This window comes from Leptonychotes weddellii, chromosome 11 (genome assembly GCF_054177405.1).
Source record: "Leptonychotes weddellii isolate Sample4059 chromosome 11, ASM5417740v2, whole genome shotgun sequence".
In the NCBI taxonomy this organism is placed as follows: domain Eukaryota; kingdom Metazoa; phylum Chordata; class Mammalia; order Carnivora; family Phocidae; genus Leptonychotes; species Leptonychotes weddellii.
The window spans coordinates 10,060,300-10,081,565 of NC_138379.1; the positions used below are offsets into that span (position 1 = coordinate 10,060,300).

The following is a 21,266-nucleotide window of genomic DNA, read 5'->3' on the forward strand; positions in this document are numbered from 1 at the left end:
AAAGAAAGAGGCACATTTGGGGCACCTGAGTGGCTCAGTTGGTTAAGTATCCTACTCTTGATTTCAGATCATTGATCTCAGGGTCGTAAGATCGAGTCCCACATTGAGCTCCACACTGAGCATGGAGCCTGCTTAGGATTCTCTCTCTCCCTCTCCCCCTCACCCACATGCCCATATTTTCTCTCTCTCTAAAAGAAAAGAAAGAAATGGGGCACCTGGGTTGCTCAGTTGGTTAAGCATCTGCCTTCAGCTCAGGTCATGATCCCAGGGTCCTGGGATCGAGCCCTGCATCGGGCTCCCTGCTCAGTGGGGAGCTTCCTTCTCCCTCTCCCTCTGTAGCTCCCCCTGCTTATTCTCTCTCTCTCTCTCTCTGACAAATAAATAAATTTTAAAAATCTTTAAAAAAAAAAAAAAAGGGGGGCGCCTAAGTGGCTCAGTCATTAAACATCTGCCTTTGGCTCAGGTCCTGGGATCGAGCCCCACATTGGGCTCCCTGCTCCGCTGGAAGCCTGCTTCTCCCTCTTCCACTCTCCCTGCTTGTGTTCCCTCTCTCGCTGTCTCTCTCTGTCAAATAAGTAAATAAAATCTTTAAAAATAAAGAAAAAAGAAAAAAAGGAAAGAGACATATTTACGTATATAGGTATTTATTTGTTTTAAGATTGTTATTTTTAAGTAATAATTTAATAAGTAATTTTCTCTACACCCAGTGTGGGGCTCAAACTCACAACCCCGAGATCAAGAGCTGCATGCTCTACTAACTGAGCCAGTCAGGGGCCCCTAAAAAGACACATTTAAATGGGTGTTATTTTATAGTGTTGGAGCTCTCTAACCCAAAGAGAATCACAATTAGGGAATATGAATGAAACAACCAGTCAGCCTGAATCTCTGCGTCAGTGACACTGTGGGTCTCCGTGGACCTTGAATTTTGCTCCCGAGTGGCATTTTAGTACAAAAATTCCCCTTACATATTTTAAACATTCTTGCAATTTCTACTTTTTGATTAGAGTGATTACTTATAATTAATTACTGATTAGGTAGGATTTATATCTGCCATTTTTGTTTTTTGGGTTTTTTATTTGTTAGTTTTTGTTTTCTGTGTGTCTTCTGTCTTTTTTTTGTTCTCTCTTCTGTAAGTTCCTTCTTTTATGTTACTTTTCTAGTTTACCATTTTTTTTTTTAAGATTTTTTATTTATTTATTTATAGGACAGAGAGAGACACAGCGAGAGAGGGAACACAAGCAGGGGGAGTGAGAGAGGGAGAAGCAGGTTTCCCGCCAAGCAGGGAGCCCGATGTGGGGCTCGATCCCAGGACCCTGGGATCATGACCTGAGCTGAAGGCAGACGCTTAACGCCTGAGCCACCCAGGCGCCCCTCTAGTTTACCATTTTAATTCCGTTGTTATTTCTTTTACTATATTTTTAAAGGTATTTTTATAGCAGTTATCCTGGGTAGTACAATTAACATCTAAGCATCTTGTTCAGATTAATACTAATTTAATTTCAATAGTACACAAAAACTTTGCAACAATATAGATCCAGTACCTTTTTCTTCCTTTGTGTTTTTATTTTCATGTAAATTGTTTTCATACATTATAATCTCATCAGCATAGTTTTATAACTTGCTTTATAGGCATGTCTTTTAAATCATATAGCATAAAAAAAGTTGCAAACAAAAAATATATACTGTTATTTTTTAATAGTTTAATTATAGTTATCTTTATTGGTCTCTTCTTTTTTTAAAAGATTTTATTAATTTATTTGAGAGAGAAAGAGAGAGAGAGTTAGCATGGGGGGGGAGGGGCAGAAGGAGAAGCAGACTCCATGCTGAACAGGGAGCCCAGTGCGGGGCTCCCCCGGACCTGGGGATCATGACCTGAGCTGAAGGCAGATGCTTAACTAAGCCACTCGGGTGCCCCTTACCAGTCTCTTCTTAATGGAGATTTAAGTTGCTGTCCAGTGTCCTTTCATTTCATCCTGAAAGACTTCCTTTAGTATATTTATTTAAGATCGGCTAGCTATGAATTCTTTAAGTTTTTGTTTGTCTGAAAATGTCTTAAGTTCTTTGTTTGTGAAGGATAGTTTTGCTGGCTATAGAATTCTTGGTTTGCTAAATTTTTTTCTTTCAGCATTATTGGTTATGTCACCCCACTGCCTTCTGGCCTCTGAAGTTTCTGATAATCTTATTAAGGATCAGGTATATGTGATGCATCCCTTCTCTCTTAGTGCTTTCAAGAGTCTCTCTTTGTCTCTCAGTGGTTTGATTATGATGGGTTCTGGCATGGTGCTCTTTGAGTTTATCCTGTTGGAGTTCATTGTGCCTCTTGGATATGCAGATGAATGTTTTTCATCAAATTTGGAATTTCGGGCCATTATTTCTTTAACTGTTCCAGTTGTGGGGTTTTGTTTTTTTGTTTGTTTTGTTTTGTTTTAGAGAGAGAGAGCAACCAGGGAAGGGGCAGAGGGAGAAGGGAAAAAGAGGATCCCAAGCAAACTCCATGCTCAGTGCGGAGCCCAGTGCAGGGCTCGATGTCACAACCCTGAGATCATGACCTGAACCAAAACCAAAAGTCGGATGCTCAGCCAACTGAGCCACCCAGGGGCCCCCTTAACTGCTCCAATTGTGAACACCACCTCAGGCAGCTACTGTGTTAAACAATTGTCATTGGTTGTTTTGTTTGTCACCCCTGGGAAAAGGCTGTTTGAGGTGAGCGGATGCTAAGTCACGTCAAATAAAGATAAACCCTTTCGCAGGAACCACCAGACAGGTCAGATAGTGACAGTTCCTTGGAGATTGAGCTTTTGGGGAGCTTCATACCATCTGCTGCCTCCAGTGTTTGCTAGGCTGCTTGCTGGTTTTCATGTCTACCATGATTGTGAGGCTGCTGGTTTTCAAGGCTACTGCCAAGCTGGGGAGAGGAGGATGGAAAGAGGGCAAGTTAAAATGCCACAAAGCTCATTTTTCTTAGTAGAGTTCTGAAAAAGTTGATTCTGATTATTTTTGCCTAGTGTTCTTATTGATTTTACTGAGGAACAGATATATAAAGTCCTTACTTGACCGTTCTGAAGAGGCAGTGACAACAGAAGCAAGAGTGACGTTGGGAAGAGACCACAGGCTGGAGAATGTGGGTGGCCTCTGGTAGCTGGAAAAGGCAAGAAAATGGATCTCCCATAGAGCCTTCAGAGGAACACAGCCCTTGTTGACACTTAATTTTAGACTTCTGACTTCCAGAAATTTAACAATTTAACAACCGTGTTGTTTTAAGCTGTAAAGTTTGTGGCAATTGGTTCTAGCAGCAGTAGAAACAAATATGGGGGATAACAGTGCCCGCAGCTGAGGTGTCAACAGGTATTTGAGTGTGCCCTGTATGCCAGAAACTGTTCTCAGTGCTCTGGATATATAATGGTGGACAAAAGTCACTTTGCCCTCACTTAGCTTACGTTCTCTTCTTTCCTTTTTTTTTTGGAGAGAAAGAGAGTGTGTGAGTGGGGGGTGGGGGAGGGCAGAAGCAGGGGGAGAGAGAATCTCAAGCAGACTCCATGCCCAGCCTGCAGCCCAGTGTGGGGCTTGATCCCAAGACCCTGAGATGGTGACCTGAGCCAAAATCAAGAGCTGGTTCCTTAACCGTCTGAGCCACCCAGATGCCCCAGCTTGCATTCTCTTCTTAAGCAGACATAAAATTAAACAAATACCTAGATAATAATTATTGTCCATAATTATTTAATTTTATATAGTGGTAATTCTATGAAGAAATAGAGCAAGCAGAGATAGGGGTGAGTGGTGGAGAAATGAATGTGTTTGTGGTGGTTCCTTGGACAAGGTCACCAAGGAAGTTCTCTCTCTAAAGAGGTTACATTGGAGCAGAGAGCTAACTAATGAAAAGAAGCCAACCAGAAGAAGATCTGGAGAAGAGTGTCCCAGCAGAGAGAACCCCTTAAAGATAAAGGCCCCTGAGAGGGGAGCGAGCACAGCATGCTCGAGAAGCACAAAGGCCACAGCAGCTTCCGAGTGCGATCTGAGGAGTCGACAGGGGCCAGATCTTGTAGGGTTTTGTACAGCAGGGAAAGGAGTTGAGTTTTGTTTTCATTGCAGTGGGAAGAAACTGAGAGATTTTATACAGTGTGGTAAGTTGACTTGACATGTTTTAAACGGATCGCTTTGACCAGAGACTCAAAGGTGACTGTGGTGGAAGCTGGGACCAAAACAGAGTTGTTAGCTTCAGGCAAGAGATGATGGTGGCTTTATTATTTTCTTTTTAAGATTTTTTTTATCTATTTGTCAGAGAGAGCGAGCAAGCACGAGCAGGGGGGGCGGCAGGCAGATGGAGAAGCAGGCTTCCCGTGGAGCAGGGAGCCCGATGCGGGGCTCGATCCCAGGACCCTGGGATCATGACCTGAGCCGAAGGCAGACGCTTAGCGACTGAGCCACCCAGGCGCCCCTGATGGTGGCTTTAGACGGCAGTCGCGGTGGAAGAGGTATTGAGCAGGACACTTAGCATATGTTTAGGTGGCACAGATATTTGAAAGGTGGTTGTGAAGATTAAATGAGCTAATAGTTGAGGCGAGCATAGCCCAGTGCCTGGGACACAGCAGGTGCTGACAGCAGAGCTGCTGCTGTTGCCCTTGGCCTCGTTGTCATCACTGCTGCCGCCAGCAGGGCTATTTTAATCTCTTGTACGAGAAAGAGAGAAAGACACATAATGAGTCTTCTGTTCATTAGTGGTTGCAGAGGGAGCTGAGACTTATCCTGGTGCTGTAACTGACTGTATTAGTCAACATGTATATAAAGATAGACATAGAGGGGCGCCTGGGTGGCTCTGTTGGTTACGCATCTGACTCTTGATTTTGGCTCGGGTCACAATCTCGGGGTCCTGGGATTGAGCCCCATGTCGGGCTCCACGCTGAGCACAGAGTTTGCTTGGGATTCACTCTCCCTCTGCCCCCACCGCCCCCCAACTCGTACATGTGCGTGTGTGCTCTCTCTCAAATAAATAAATAAAATCTTTAAAAAAAGATATACATATATATATATATATATATATAGTTCTTGTATATATGTATAAGTTCTTAATTATTTTGAATCTCTAGTCACTTCTGTTCACCTCACTTTTTGGTTTGGTATGCGAAATGAACTCATAGGGACAAGAGAAGTTTATTATGTCTGGAGTGCCGATTATGTTGCAAGCATCTTACTGTGCAGATAAACTGTATTTACTGCACAACAAGGTGTGCTTATCCCAAGTCTACAGCTAATAAAGCTGAGGCCTAGGGAAATTGCAAAACATCTGCCGGATATAGTACTCTCATGCATTTTGTTGCTAACCACCCAGATTCATGCAGACCCCATAAGTCAAGGGCACAGGCTCCAACAAGACCGCCCTCACCGCAGGTGCCAGCCACAAGTTTGGGGGTTCCCAGGCCCTCTGTACTTCTGATCAACTGGCTTCAGTTTTGATAATTTGCTAGGATGACTCATAGAACCCAAGAAAGAACTATCCTCACTGTCATAGTTATTATAAAGGGTATAGATCAGGACCGGCCAAATGGAGAGACACATAGGGCAAGGTCTGCAAGTGTCCTGAACATAGAGCTTCCATGCCTTCCCCCATGGAATCAGGGCACATGATCCTCCTCGCACATTGATGTGTTCACCAACCGGGAAGCCGCACCAAACTTCATTGTCCAGAGATTTTACTAGGGTTTCATTAGGTGGGCATGATTGAGCCATTGGCCACATGACTACACTCAATACCCAGGTCTCCTTCCTTCCCTGGAGGGAAGGGAATACCATTCCCAGGAGATCGGAAGGTCCGGCTGATAGCAAGTAATTCAAGGCCCCAAGTCTCTAATTACATGGTTGATCTTTCTGGCCTGGCCTCATCCTGAGCATAAGCTATCCAGGGGCCCACCATGTTACCTCATTGGCATAAACTGTCAGGGCCCCCATGAATAACACAGATCCTACTATCACTTGGGAAAGTCCAAGGATTTAGAGGTTCCCTCCCGGACACCATGGACAAAGATCAGACAGATTCTTTATTATACAGCCCAGGTTCACACCTCTAATGAGTGTTGGAGCCAGGATTCAGTCCAGTTCTGCCTGATTCCAAAGCCCTTGCTCTATACACTACTCCATTACTGTTAATGCCCTTAGAAAAGTGGTTTACTTAAGGTCACACAGCTAGTTACTAACAAGAGGGCCTGGCCCTCAGGCCTGACTACCAATGTGTGCTCCTTTCCGCAGTTCAATTTTACTTTTTCACGTTGGGGCAGATTTGACCTGTTCCTGTAAATTTTGCAATGTGTATAGCAGGCACAGTTGGTGAAAAGATTGGAGCTTTTGCTTTCATTTTTATTTCTGCAATTGCAGAATATTGCTTCCTAGCTAAGCTCTATCAGTTAGTTGTCAGTGTTTGTCATCATTTAGTTATAGTTTATTCATAAATTTAAAAATGAAGTGAAAAAATTCAATCAGTGCTTCCAACATTTAAGAAGATTATAAATCCTTTTTGGTTTATTGTTTTCCTTTTAAAAGTAAGAAATATTGTTAGAAGAAAATCAATCCATTGTTATTTGTAGCTAACATGGTGCTATTGTTCTAATATTTGACTTAATTTGTGTATCTATCTCTGTTCCCAGGTAGCATCCACTGTATTTTCCATGCAACTGGGCACCATTACACTTGGAAGAAGGTTACCACAACGGTGCACAACATTATCGTGGGCAAGTTGTGGATAGATCAGGTAAGCAAAGGTGCCCAAAGTTCAGAAGAACACATTCGTAGGTACGTCTGTGCAGTATCAAGGACATGTGAACTGGCCCCAGACTATTGTTATGGATTTACCTGTTTCTCCTAAGGAATTGCTCTCAGCCAGAAGCCCTACCCCGACCTCCCAAGTTTCTATACTACAAATTATTTTTTGTAAATGACCAATTTATAACATTGATTCCGTGACTACTCTACCAGGGCTGTGTTGGCTACTGTGAAAGTACAACAGAATAATAAACACGGCTGCTACTCTTCATCCTTTCATTATTCATCAGACATTTACTGCTAGGCAAAGTGCCAGGTCTTGGGGACACAAAGCCAGATAAGACATTGTCCTTCAAGAATTATCGTATCATTGCAGATAACATGACAAATATGTATAGATTGAAAAGTATTAACAAAATACGTTAGTGTTAAGAGCTGTACTAAGACAACATCTAATTGTCAGTCTGCTCTTAAGACAATGGTTGCAGTAAATTCAGAAAAGGAATACTGTTTTTTTTTTAAAGATTATATTTGTTTGTTTATTTTAGAGAGGCGGGGGCAAGCGAGGGGAGGGACAGAGGGAGAGGGGAGAGAGCAAGAATCTCAAGCAGATTCCACACTGAGCACAGAGCCCAGTGCAGGGCTTGATCTCATGACCCTGAGATCATGACCTGAGCCGAAACCAAGAGTTGGACAGTTAACTGACTGAGCCACCCAGGCACCCCAAGCTGAGTCTTAACGTGGTTTGGGATTTAGAAGATAGAAAGGAGGAAAAATGAATAAAGTGTAGAAAGGCCCACCATATGTAACCTTGGAATCCTGAGTAGAGTACTTTGATTTAAGCACAAAGTTGATGAAGGGTATGAGTGGGGGGTTGGTTTGGAAAGGTAAATTATTATGTGAATATTAACATACGTGCTGAAAGGCAAATCATGCCACCTAACACGTGACACGTGATTGACAGAAAGCCAGAAGGCCATTTGGTCTTGATCCTAACCTGGAATACCAAGGTTCCAAAGGGATTTCACAGCTTTTCGGAGTCGGCTGAGACCCTTAAGCAAGGGAGTCTGAGAGTACATGATGGAAAAGTGAAGAATTATGAGGCATGGGGTCTGGCAGATATTCAAGTCCTCCGTTCTTAATAAAATCAATCCATGATGCTTTTTATTTTATAGTCTGGTGAAATTGATATTGTGAATCACAAGACGGGAGACAAGTGCAATCTTAAATTTGTTCCTTATAGCTACTTCTCTCGTGATGTAGCAAGAAAGGTAAGAGAAGTTGGAGTTTAAATGTTTTTCCTTAGTGTGTGTGCCTTAGAAATCCTACTCTTTGGGGGCTGGTGTAGATGATAGATGAAGAGATAGTCTAAACGTGTATATATATATATCTCCTAAATATGTATGTGGTGATTTGAAAAAAAAAAAAAAAAAAAAAGGAGAGGTAAAGGAGAAGGTCAGTAGGAAGGGGGACTAGATTGCATTACCAAACTAAATCATTGTCTTTTCTGGTAAAGACATTAAGTAAGAAAGTGAAAGTCAAGAGCAAGGAGAGATTGAAAATGGGAACACAGAGGAAGGACCAGTAGGATTTCAGGAAGAAGGATGGGCGGTTTGACCACTGTGAGGTCTAAGCGCAAGTCCTGTGTCACCACCACAGCGGAATTGCATCATGAGTTTGATGGAGAGTGAAGAAGATCTGGGGATTTAAATCTGTCTGTGGCTGTCTCTGAAGAAAGAAGGAAATACCAGAGAGAAGAGAATATCATAGAGAGAAGAAAGTACCATAATTCTGAGTACCATTCAGATCATTTTCCTGCATATATCATTGCAACAATAATCCCTGTACAGCAAAATGATGAAACCCCAACTCATGGCTCATTTACTTTAAGCAGCTCAAAAAAGTATACCAAAATAATTTGGGTGCTCCGTGGTGTTTGTTGTAGCAAAATTTAATAACCAGTATTGACTGTAGGACTTTTGTTTCCAGACTAGTCAGGTAAGCTAACCCACAGTGAATGCTGTACTCCAAAGCCCTACTCTCCATCCTTATAGGTGACAGGGGAAGTGACAGATCCATCAGGAAAAGTTCACTTTGCCCTTCTGGGGACGTGGGATGAGAAAATGGATTGTTTCAAAGTACAACCAGTCGTTGGGGAGAATGGAGGTGATGCTCGGCAGAGAGGCCATGAGGCAGAGGAAAGCAGGGTCCTGCTATGGAAAAGGAACCCTTTACCGTGAGTATCAGTATGCATGCTGTCCAGGTAGTACTTTGGCCTCATCCTTGGAGCAGTACTGATGGCATTTCTGCCTTCCTTCCTGCTTAATTATGTGAGGGATCAAGCCAGGGAACTCAGAACCTTTGGAGGGATTACCAGAAGGCTGTCATGGTATGATTTGAGTTGTAATGTGCCTTGTCAAGAAAATTGAAACTAATCAAGTCACATCTGCCAAAAAATATTCATAATTTAGAACAAAATGATTCAGAAGCAGCTAGAGGAGAAAGATGCCTACCACCTGTTAACGACTTAGCCCGAAACCCAGTGGCAATATAAAGGTCCCTGAGGTCATGTACTGGAATTCGGAAATAAAATGGAGTCCATTTGTCCCCTGTCATCTCATATGTTCAGTCTATAGTAAGAGCCGAGATTATCCCCAGAAAGAGGTTAAAAAGAAAGCAAAGGAAATAAGAATAAGGAATTTCCATTTAGTAGAATGTTTCATTCTTCCTAAGGAATTTCTTCCTAATCTCCGCTGAGCATAGCAGAAGCCCAGCAAACTCGCGGAGCGAGTGACACCAGGGGAGGGAATGGGGAGCAGTCCAGTCTGGGTCTCTGCATGAGGGGAACCTGCCCTGGTCCTAGAGTCTGTCTGTCTGTAGAACAGCTTTGGGGAGGCCGTCTTTTGGCAGTGTGCTTTTAACAAGGGGGCTCTGGCATCACCCTTTGTCTTTCTCATCCTTTACTTGTAGGAAGAATGCAGAAAACATGTACTACTTCTCCGAGCTTGCTCTGACGCTCAACGCCTGGGAAAGCGGCACCGCCCCCACAGACAGCCGATTGCGGCCTGACCAGAGACTGATGGAAAACGGGCGCTGGGATGAAGCCAATGCTGAGAAGCAGCGCCTGGAGGAAAAGCAAAGACTTTCCAGAAAGAAGAGAGAAGCAGAAGCTATGAAAGCCACAGAGGATGGTAACGAACCTGTCTTCCACTCTCTCGATGGGTGGAGAATCACTTGGTGTGTTTCTGGCTCTCATTCTGTTTTTCTTTACCCGCTTTCCCTTTTAGGCACTCCCTATGATCCCTATAAGGCGCTGTGGTTTGAGCGGAAGAAGGACCCTGTTACCAAGGAGCTAACCCATATTTATAGGGGAGGATACTGGGAGTGTAAAGAAAAACAGGACTGGACCTCATGCCCAGACATTTTCTGAAATGGCAGCAACAAAAAGCAGGAGGATCCAAAGGAGAAGAGGACAGAAGATGTGCGGGAAAGCGGGCGTTTGGGACTCTGACCGAGCGCTTTCCTCCAGTTTGTCTGTCTTAACCAATCATTTTGTCCAAATCAATCACCAGAAGCAGACACCAGTGGTGGTGATTGGCTGGTTGCCTTAGCTGATTGAAACTGAAATCAACTCACTAGATCCCTGTGTTTGGGAGGGAGAGGTTTAGTGGCCGGAACGTAGTGCTGCTCCCCTTCTGCAGAGTCCGGTGGTCTTGGCTCGTCCTTTTCCCTCTGCCCCCACTTTAAGATGATGTCGTTCACCCTCCCCTGTAGTATCCTGCTCAGCCAAGGTCTGTGTGAGGTGATGATTCAGGGGCATTTTGGTGCTGTTCAGAGTGAGAGCTGAATTTAGAAGCTCCTTGAATGAGGAACACATCAGACTTAACCAATGGAGGCATCGTGAATGACCGCAGGGGAGCTTAGGCATGGCGTCACGAAATGGGGTCACACACGGGGTCAGTCTCATGGGGCGTCCATCCCGAGATAACTACAGCGTCGGAACAATTGCAAGGGGGCTTGTTCTGTAAGATTGGAATACTCAGACTGACATTTCTTGGAAATTTCTATCCTCACTTGTGTAAAATACCCTTCTGCTGTCCTCCATGTTTGACAGCAACCGGAGGCCACTTTGGTGGTTGGTAGGAGGGTTGTGTTATCCTCACAAGGGAGTTTTATGGACTTCTTCAGATGGGGGAACTTCTGAGAGCACAAGGCAGGATGGAAAAGACTGCTAGCCACTTTGCTTTCCCAGTTCCTCCTCACCCCCATTCTTCATTGCCCTTCTTGCTCCTCCCTCCCTCCTCCCCCTTTCTCTCTCTCTCTCTCTCTCTCTCTCAGCACAATACCAGTTTGGGTCTGTGCCCCAGTGTGGAGCAAAGCATTACCTGTCCCATTCTGATATACTTCAGAATTTGAGAGAAGGAGTTAATTTGAAACAAAAGTTTTCACCATCTCTCAAGCCCCATGGACTGGAGCCACCTCTCAAATAATGTGTTAAATATCTGTATATTATATATATGTAGAGAAAAATCTAATTTTTTTGTTTGATTTTCCTTCTTCCCATTAAGAATCTTGTCTTTTGATATCCTTTGTCCCCCTGGTACTCTCTCTCTTGGATACTGATGTGGACTGGAGCCTCCTCTGTTTTCCATCTTTTAGGGGCAGACAGATTCAGAACCTGAGCAGGATCACCTCCGGCAGTTACCGAACAGGGACTCGGTCCCTCTGTATCATGGAGTGCCCACTGCTGTCTAAATTCTGCTCTCCTAATTACCTGAGTCTTGAAAATGAAATCCTAACTCTTTCCTGCCTTTTTTCCTTCTTTTGTTAGGAAGAGCGTGGGTAGAGAGTCAGGACAGTAGTTTCCAGTTTAATTCTGCCTCTGGCCAAATCCCAGCACACACAGCTGATTCCCAAAAGACACTTCTTCCTAGGACGTGGGGCTGAAAGTGCCATCATGTGGGGTGGGTAGAACTGCTCCTGTCGGGCCCTGGCTTCCTTCATTTTGTGTTCTGTATTTGTTTTAGTTGTCTTGTTCAGAAATCTGCCCCTGTGCAGCCCACCCTTGGTTGAGGATCACAAATTGAGGTGCCTTCCTTGTATGCTTTTTGTTAGTGTTTTTCGTTTCTGTTCCTTAACTGCTGAGCCTCAGCCAGTGTGGGTCCTGGGGGAAATATCATTCCAGAGGAAGCCATCCCTGCATGGAAATTGGATTTATACTGGGTAAATTAGTACTTCTGTTCCTTCCTCGCCATTCCTCCCTCCCTAGCTGTGATGCACTTGAGAGACAGGCAACCGCTGGGGAGTTTCCTCCTAAGACCCCGATTCCCAACCTAAGCGCGGGATTGTGCTGGGGCTTCTTTCAAGGAGGCCCGCCAAGGCTGTGACCTAATCAGGGGGCTTTAGCCAGAGCAGGAATTCCTCAACCAAACTGAACGTCTCTGCTTTATCCCCCACCTTTCTTCCTCCACCATCTGCACTACATTTCCCAGCCTGATCCCCAGTCCGATTCCTGCTAATGGAGAAGCTTTGAGTCCTTCAGGTGAAATGAAGTCACATCAAAACAAAACTATATATATTTTCGTTTTTTTTGCCTTATTGTTTTTTTTCCAAGAAAACTACTAAATTAAATAATTTTTAAAAAGTCATATCGTTTGTCTGATTCACTTGACTCCTACTAGATAAGAAGTGGTGGTGGGAGGGGCTGGAGAACTGGCCGGGTGCTGCTTTGTTCTTGGGAATCAGCAGCTGATCCTTGTGAGAAATTGAAAGAAAAACGGGGAATGGGTTTCCAGATGTTTCAACTGTTCGACAACATTCTCAAGGGCCTGTGGACAGCAGAGGAGTTTTAACAGCTCCTTCCGCTTTAATGGAATGTAATCATCAGTGTCTCCCCTCTTGGTAGAGGGAAATCGTTTCTAGTGTGTTTTTGATGTTGGGCCTGTTTCACCTCAAAAAATAAAAGTTTTCTTGAATTCAATTTCTCTTGCCCATTTAGGTTCTCAGATTCTTAGTTGTTGTAGGGATTCAAATTCTATACTTTGAAACATGAGCAATTGAGTATTGATTTGAACGCCTTGGAGAGAAGACTGTGAAGATGCTTGTTCAGGGTTTCACTATAAAGTTCCGGGGGGATGGGGGGGTTGGGCAAAGGAATCAAAGGGGCCCAGAGAGGCTGCACACAGGTCCTGCCCTGCTGCTGAGCGTCTGCCTTTGCGTCCAGCTTGCTGAGTTAGGAATTCTGAACATTGTCCAGCTTACACTTGAACAATTTTAAGAGGTAAACGTTAGAGTCGTCATGTGAAATACAAAGAAAGGCACTGGGGGGGAGAAAACCCTAATTTAAATAAATTCACTAAGGTTACACAGCTGATCGGTTAGTCACGGTGTTGGAACTCAAAGCTGGGTTTGTTTGACCCCCGAGTCTGTGACCTCTACAACCTTGTGTTCTGGGAGAAGCTGGGTTGGAAGGCAGCTGACAGTGAAGTCATTTCCTCCTGGATTAGGTCACATCAGGCTGTAACGCACATTTCTGTTTCCAGAGGCTTAGTGATGTGGATAGCGTCACTTTGGAGGTCCTTGAAGGAAGGGGCATCCTTCAAGTTCAGCCTCCAGGCTCCTTGATTTCTCAGGGCTCTCATGTCCACAAAATTAGCTATGTTGCCAGAGATTGTTTTTCTAGCCCGGCTCTTAGGAAGGCCACCCATCTGTTCAAGTCATTTGCCTGATTCACATTGCTGGGCTTGATGGTTAAGTTTCAGGATCGTAAGGTTTTTTTTTTTTCTGGCAAGCTGAAAATCATTGCAGTAGACCCCTGCTATTTGCAAGAGCTACATCCGGCCATCTTGAATAGCACTGTGCCATAAAACTTCCTCCAAGAGGGGCAGTCAAATGTACCTGAAACATTTTAACAATCCCTTCTTTTTTTTTTTTTTTTAAGATTTTATTTATTTGACAGAGAGAGAGACACAGCGAGAGACGGAACACAAGCAGGGGGAGTGGGAGAGGGAGAAGCAGGCTTTCTGCTGAGCAGGGAGCCCGATGCGGGGCTCGATCCCAGGACTCTGGGATCATGACCTGAGCCGAGGGCAGACGCTTAACAGCTGAGCCACCCAGGCGTCCCTTAACAATCCCTTCTTTAGTCCTTTCATGGACTACTATGACCTGATGGGTCGTGATGTGGATTCCCAAGGGCCTACCACACTCATGATTCAAAATGATAACGCAGCAAAATTATAACCCTTGTCAGGGACCCCTGAAGTCCCCAAAAATTGGTAAACCTTTAAATTTCAGGGCCTACTCTACTTTCGGCAAGATAAGTAAAAACCAACCCTAAAAGGAGATGTAGAAATCTTTGGAAGTTATTCACTATAAAGTGTATACCTTGTGAAACTCTTAAGATTATCGTCAAAATGTAGAGCTTGCTTCTAAAAGTTATAAAGCTTTTGCCCCGTGACCTGCCCTGCCTTGTGGGAAGCATTCCAAGCCTCTCATGGCTTTTCCTTCCAAGCTCAGACAATAATCTGTAGTATTATTTTCCTCAGGCCTTCCTCCCTACAAGCTTTTCATTTCACACGGATTCCTCAGGGGAAGGAGGCAGGGTGGCCTCAGGAGGCATCTTTGAAGGCAAGAACTAAAGAGCTCGAATCTTCTGTAAAAAGCCTGGCAGATGTCACATTTGAGTTTAAAAAGGTGATTTTAAAAGTTAGTAAAGAACCAGTTGGCCCTGAGATATGGCTTTCTCTCTCTCTCTCTGTTTTCTTCCCTCTGCCTCTCTCTCCTTTCTCTCTTTCAACATTGACTCCAGTCTGTTATGTAACATACATTAGGGATACAAATGACAAGAAAGAGCTCTGATAAACAGGCAATTACAGTCTGGTTTGATAAATGGCGTGAAAGCACTGGAGGGGGCCACCAGCCTATGGGGAGCGGGGAGGGACAGGAAAGAGGCACGTCAGAGAAGGCTTCTAGAACTAGGAGAACGTATCTGAGTTGAGAGTTGCAGGCTTAATAGGGGTTAAGGAAGGGCAGAGTATAGAAAGCAGCATGGACAAAGATGAAGAGCAAATTCTAGGAAAGCATCCTGAGTTTGGATGGCTGCATGAATTGCTAGAATTCAGAGTCAAGGAGGGAGCACTGATACCGTGCTGGAGAGAGCAAGGACCCAAGTTATGGAAGTCTATATACTATATAAAGATAGAAGTCTTGGGTTTTGAAACATGGTGGATGACGAGGACCAGCAGCAAACTACCAACACCATAGAAGAGCCCCTGGATCTCATCAGGCTCAGCCTGGATGAGCGAATTTAAGTGAAAATGAGAAATGACAGAGAGCTTCGAGGCAGATTGCATGCTTACCATCAGCATTTAAATATGATATTGGGAGATGTGGAAGAAACTGTGACTAGTATTGACTAGTATAGAAATTGATGAGGAAACATATGAAGAGATATATAAATCAGCAAAACGGAATATTCCGATACTTTTTGTCCGGGGAGATAGTGTTGTACTAGTTGCCCCTCCACTGAGACTTGACTAAAACAAAGAATTTATCGTGTAGGGAATATAGGAGATTTTGTATGATTGCCTCTTTAAATGTAGAAGACATTCAAAAGAGAAACCTGCGTAAATTTTGATATTAAGAAATGACCACGGATGCTTCCACTCCTGAAATGAGTTGATTTGCAGGTAACTCAAAAATTCCCTTTTTTTTTTTTTTAAATATTTTATTCATTCATTTGTCAGAGAGAGACAGAGCACAAACGGGGGGAGCGGTGGGCAGAGGGAGAAGCAGGCTCCCCCCTGAGCAAGGAGCCCGATGCAGGACTTAATCCCTGGATCCTGGGATCATGACCCCAACTCAATCCCTGGACCCTGGGATCATGACCGAAGCTGAAGGCAGACGCTTAACTGACTGAGCCACCCTGGCATTGCAGATAACTCAAAAATTCTTAAGCTAAAGGACATTTTAATTTTTTTCTAACCCTTTCAATAAATGTGATCACCAAGATGAAGAACTCTTTTTTTCAGGAATTGATTTGTTCTGTTGTTTTCTCAGACAATTTCTGATTTTTTTCCTTTAAATTAAATTTGATGTTTCCTTTTTTGATTAAAAAAAAAAAAGATAGAAGTCTTGGTTTTTGCTCTCAACTAGGGAGCCCATGAAGGATTTTTAAGTAGGGTGATGGGTTCCAGTGTGGATATACAGGTAGGAAGATCAATGAAGAGGTTGGAGAAGATTTAAGAATGAAGAGAAGTGGAGGGATTCCAGAAATACTGAACTCGAATGAACAGCACTTGGGTCTGATTACAGGTGGAGAGCAGAAGGATGGTGGGAGGAAATTGTGTTTTTCTGCCTTGGGAAACTTAGATGGAAGGTGGTAGTAAGTTTAGAGGGAAAGATAGGTTCATTTTTGGACATTCTGAGCTGGCCATTCCCATGAAGAGGTTGAGTAAGCAATTTAAAACATGGGTCTCTTGGTAATAGCTACATTTTTGTGAGACTCAGGAATTCACCCAGTCAATTTACAAAATACACAATCCTGAGCCCCATCTGCAGAGATTCTGATTAAATTAGGGCTAGGGCTAGTTCAATTGTATACATGTCAATGCAGGAGATGCAAAATAATGAAATAGGAGGAGGAGGTCCTATTTAGGGGATATTATTAAAGCAGAGCTTGCTTCTCAGAGTTTGGGAGAGATCTCAGCCAATTCCACTTATTGACAGTGTCTATTTGAAAGTTTCAAAACGCCAAGGTGGGGTTACGAAAATTGAGGTATATTTCAAAGACTGAGGTTTAGCAGAACAGTGCTTTTAACATACAGATACAGCGACTCCATGCACAGCACACCTCCTCTGGAGGTAAGATTGCAAAGTCTTTTGACTTTGACATTTGAAGCCTTTTACAAATGGCCTTCCTGTTCAGTTCCATACATTTCCATACATTCCATACATACATTTCTTGAATCCAAACAACTGAGAAAAGTAAAATTATTTGTCATTTCTGGTTTATAGACAGGGGCTTGGCTTTATCGCCCCTGTAATACTTGCTAAATGCTTACCTCCAGCTGAACTCATCCTGACCTCTTGTTACAACCAAACAAATACTATTTCATTACGGAAATACAGAAAACACTTTTCACAAGCTGCCGAAATAGCTCAGTTGGGAGAGCGTTAGACTGAAGATCTAAAGGTCCCTGGTTCGATCCCGGGTTTCGGCAGTGGTTTTAGATGTCGCCACCAGCGCTATCCCCTCTCGCGCGGGGGCACCAGGCTCCTCAGGATGGAATCCTTCTAGCTTGCCACCCTCCGGGGCATTCTGACCCACACGTGCTCGGGGTGGCCGCGGAAGCACCGATCTCCTCTCTTTTACCTCTCCGGGAGGGAGAAAATTGAAAACAGAAAAAGGGATTTATGTCGTTGCTTTTAAACTGTTCAGTATAAAGGCAGACTCCCTTCCCTGACCTTGGCTCTGGCTGAGACCACGCTCTCCCTACGCACAGCGCGCCGCTCACTTGCTTCGGAATCGCTCCAGCCCTCTCTCTTCTTTCCAGTTCCCCGCGACGTTCCAGGAGCTGGGACCTTTCTGCGCGGGTCGGAGGCACTAGCGCACCCGGGCTCCGCCGGGGATTTGGCGGCCACGCAGCCGCCACGTGCGGAGCGCAGGTCCCGGGCGCGCAGGGTCTCGGTGGGGATGGCGGGCAGCCCCGGCCCCCCTCGGCCAGAGAATCCCTCTATTTCGGTTTGGTCCAGCTGGCTTAACAATAACAAGGACCTAGAACACCTTTTGGTGGTGGTGATGGTGGTGAGTATGGGAAAGCCCTTTCTGGTTCATGTCTGCACCAGGGTTACCAAATCAAATACAGGACGCCCAATTAAATTTGAATTTCAAAGAAACACGAATATTTTTTTTAGTATAAGTATGTCCCAAATATTGCGTGGACCATACAAAGTACACACTCGTTGTTTCTCAGAAATTTAAATTTAACTGAATTGGTATTTGCCAAATCGCAAACCACTATTGTACATCATATATACCTACATAGGCTCTGAATTCAATGCACCCCCTGCCCCACCGGGCCCCAGCAAATATACTGAGAAACTACAGTCAGGACGATCCGGGTTTCAGAACAGACTGGTAGTTTCTTACTCTCAACATCTTGCCACGTACAAATGCGTTTGCGTCCATCACCACCGAAGCTGGCGGTGGCAGAGATCCCCAGGAAACACGCCTCAGGGAATCAGCCATCCTACCTGGCCCGGGCTTCCAGACCCTGGGCCTGGTCTGGGATTGGGGTGGGTGGAGGGGAACTTGGAGGCTCTGGGCTGGATCCTAACAGTAGTAGTAGTAATAATAATAAGTATTGTTATTATATAACATATATTATGTTATATATAACATATAGTGAGTATTTATTATAATAGTAATAATAAGTATAATACTTATATATTACATATATATGTATATATGTAATATATATTATGTAATATATTTATATAATATAATAATATGTAATAATACTTATATTTATCATTGCTTGTTAAGATGATGCATAATAATACTTATACTTATTGATGATACTATACTTGTTAAGATGATGATAATAATAATACTTATTATTAAACTTATGATTACTTATTAAGATGATGAGTCACTCTATCAAGGCAGTGCAATGGAACAACACACACTTAGCGATGCTTTCTTTTTGGCTGGACACCAGACTGGGACATGGGGAGAGAGAATGGAGATTCAGTCCTCACATTCTAAAAATCCTAGGTGTGGTGAAAGGCAAAATGGAGAAGTATTGCTTTGGGACCTATTTATTATATGTCCTCCCCTTTCTGTTCATCTGTGCCAATACACTAGCTGATGAGGGGCTTCGTCCCCCCGAATCTTTGGGTTCTTGGGTAGAAGGGTGCATTTTGATGAGGGACTCTTGAAATCTAATGATGGTCAAAAGGAAGGAAAACAAAATGATGTCCTAATAAATTGAGCAGTTCAAAGTTTGCATGATGTATGTCAGCATGTGTGACAGGGAATTTTATAGGTCACCTTGGCTAGACTGTCGTGTGGTGGCCGGTTGTGTAGTCAAACACCAGTCTAGGTGCTGCTGTGAAGGTGTTCAGATGTGATGAACATGTAGATCAGTAGACTTTGAGTAAAGCAGATTATCCTCTGTGATGTGGCTGGGCCTCATCCAATCATCTGAAGGTTTAAGAGCAAAGACTGGGGTTTCCTGATGAAGAAGGAACTCTGTTCAAGATGGTAAATAGAAAACCTGCCTAGGTCTCCAGCTTGCTGCCTCGCTGAAGTTGGACTCAAGACCGCAACACCAACACTTACCTGAATTTCCAGTCTGTTGGCCTACCCAATAGACTTTAAACTTGCCAACCCCCACAACTGTGCACCAATTTCTTAAAATCTCTCTCTCTCAATGTTGGGACTTCCCAGTTTCCAGCCTGAAGAGAAAAGGGAGAATCCCCACGGGAAGTACTTGGGATCCAAGCAAGAAGTGCGAAGATAGGGTGTTTCTGCCTGAATCACCACCATTGTTGCCCACATGGCATACACCTCCTCAGTTTTAATGTCTCTTTTCTCTGCCAGGTTCTATTCTGCCTGCCTTCTGGTTGTCCGTCTGCGTTACCAAAGCACTCGTATTTTCCTCTATTAAAGCATTGATTAGGAGGTTCTCAAAGATTTACTGCCTGCATGCTTGCCTTCTGGACCTGTAGTAGATCCACAGTGCAGGGGAGGTGAAGACCAGGGATGGTGCTGGTCACCAGGAGGTACCTCTCAGGGAGGATGGAGGTTAAACTGAGTTCTCAAAGGTGCTTGGACGGGCGAGGGGGAAGGAGTGAAAGGGAGGTGGTACGCCTGTTCGAGGGAAGAGCATGTGTAAAGGCCCAGAGGACCGAAAGGCAGCAGGGGATCTGTAATATGCAAATAGTGGCGTGTGCCGCCGAGACTTGGGGAGAGGTGGAGAGAGGCTACTTCGCCCGCGCAGGGCGGCGGGAGCGCGCGTGCGCTGAGGCCCGGCTAGTAGGGGCGGGACGGGGGGGCGGAGCGGTGAGCGGGGGCCGGGGGCGGGAGCGGGGGCGGGGGCGTGCCCTGCAGGCCCAGGCTCAGGTCTGAGGCGGCTGCTAGCGCTTCCGGCCGGAGCCCAAGTCGTCTCGTTTAGTTAATGCGCTTCGCGCTTCTTTTGAGGTGGACGCTTGAGATGGGGACCAGAACTGCGAAGTGGTGCTTCTCGGAAGAAGGGGGCACCTGGTACCTTTAACATTGAACTGTGATCTCCGACCCCGTGCTCTTCGCTTTTAGGGCGAAGATACGCGGGGGGGGGGGGGGGGTAGGGGGGACAATGAATAAATGGCTTCTCCGCCTGTTTCAGGCTTTTGCAGAACTCGATTCATGTTTGCCAAGGAGTTTCTAAATAAAAAGGGGTGCGTTTTATTTAAGAAATCTGCATGTAGCAATCAAAGAATGACCTGACACCTTCCCCGCGGGGCCGGTGGGTCGGAATTGGGCTGAATCACACAGTCAGAGGAGTCTGGAAGTTCCTACAGCGCGGCGCTGTTAGCGCAGAGCCCAAACAGTAACAGGGCCTTCAGCCACCAGAGGGAGAAACTTGCTGTGAGCCCGGATAGCTCAGTCGGTAGAGCATCAGACTTTTAATCTGAGGGTCCAGGGTTCAAGTCCCTGTTCGGGCGGCCCTTCCCCCTTTTTCCTAATAATTTAAAAATAAGAACTTTCGTAATCCAGGTTGCCTTCAGAGAAGGGAGTAAAATCCTGGAGACTGTAGGCTACGAGTCCAGACCCTTCCCTGAAAAGCCGGGCCTCCAGCGCTGACTGACACCGCGAACCTTTGTGCAAAAGCCCCTGGAAAACTTGCCGTGCACTGCTCCAGGGAATTAAATAGGCTGTTTTACCTATTTAATTAATACCTAATACCTTACCCAGAGCCTACATAGGCCTATACAGACCCACAATTACCTCCCAGTCTCCAAAGTGCAGCTTCCTCATCAGGAGAAAGAGAATCAGAGCAATAGCATCCAACTTATGAACTTGTAATTAAATGAGGTAAGAAGGCATGCACAGTGCTTAGTAGAGTTTTGCCCCAAGGTAAACATTTAATACACTGTAGCTATTATCATTATTATTCAATATTCAATATTGTTATTATTTTCAATCTAGGGAGGAAACAAAAGATACCTATCGAAACAGGTAAGGAACCATTCCAAAGAAACATACTCCCAATATGCCCAAGATCATAATCCAATCCATATTCATGTGATTTGTGTTGGTTGGTATGTGCTGAAGGGACAGCAATGGTCACTGATCCAAGTAAGAGCAGAGTGCACTGGTTGGGCCAGTCAGGCTTCTTTCTTGAAGAAAGTGAATCAAGGGGCTCAGATGGCATCTCAGGGAGAGAAAGAAGGTGAGGAGCTATGGCAATTTTTCTTGTCTCTGAGGGAGTCCTTTGGAACGTGATCAAGTGCACTTTTGGCAACCTTGAAAA

At 44.6% G+C, this 21,266-nt stretch overlaps 1 protein-coding gene, 2 non-coding genes and 1 pseudogene across 3 annotated transcripts in view; all 4 read left to right on the forward strand.

Annotated features, from left to right (window-relative positions):
* Nucleotides 1-12,398, forward strand: part of OSBP (oxysterol binding protein) — a 33,639-nt gene extending 21,241 nt beyond the window's left edge. Inside the window, exons 10-14 of the mRNA XM_081798051.1 lie at nt 6,636-6,739; nt 7,926-8,021; nt 8,805-8,986; nt 9,721-9,941; nt 10,038-12,398. Of these exons, the coding sequence (XP_081654177.1) occupies nt 6,636-6,739; nt 7,926-8,021; nt 8,805-8,986; nt 9,721-9,941; nt 10,038-10,180 (746 nt within the window). The 3' untranslated portion in view covers nt 10,181-12,398. The remainder of the gene's footprint in view (nt 1-6,635; nt 6,740-7,925; nt 8,022-8,804; nt 8,987-9,720; nt 9,942-10,037) is intronic.
* Nucleotides 12,399-14,969: 2,571 nt separating this feature from the next.
* On the forward strand, nt 14,970-15,288 carry LOC102732831 (U6 snRNA-associated Sm-like protein LSm3 pseudogene; annotated as a pseudogene).
* Nucleotides 15,289-16,897: 1,609 nt separating this feature from the next.
* TRNAF-GAA (transfer RNA phenylalanine (anticodon GAA)) lies at nt 16,898-16,970 on the forward strand. Its single transcript has one exon. It is a non-coding gene; the product is annotated as a tRNA-Phe (tRNA).
* Nucleotides 16,971-20,384: 3,414 nt separating this feature from the next.
* Nucleotides 20,385-20,457, forward strand: TRNAK-UUU (transfer RNA lysine (anticodon UUU)). Its single transcript has one exon. It is a non-coding gene; the product is annotated as a tRNA-Lys (tRNA).
* Nucleotides 20,458-21,266: the final 809 nt, after the last annotated feature.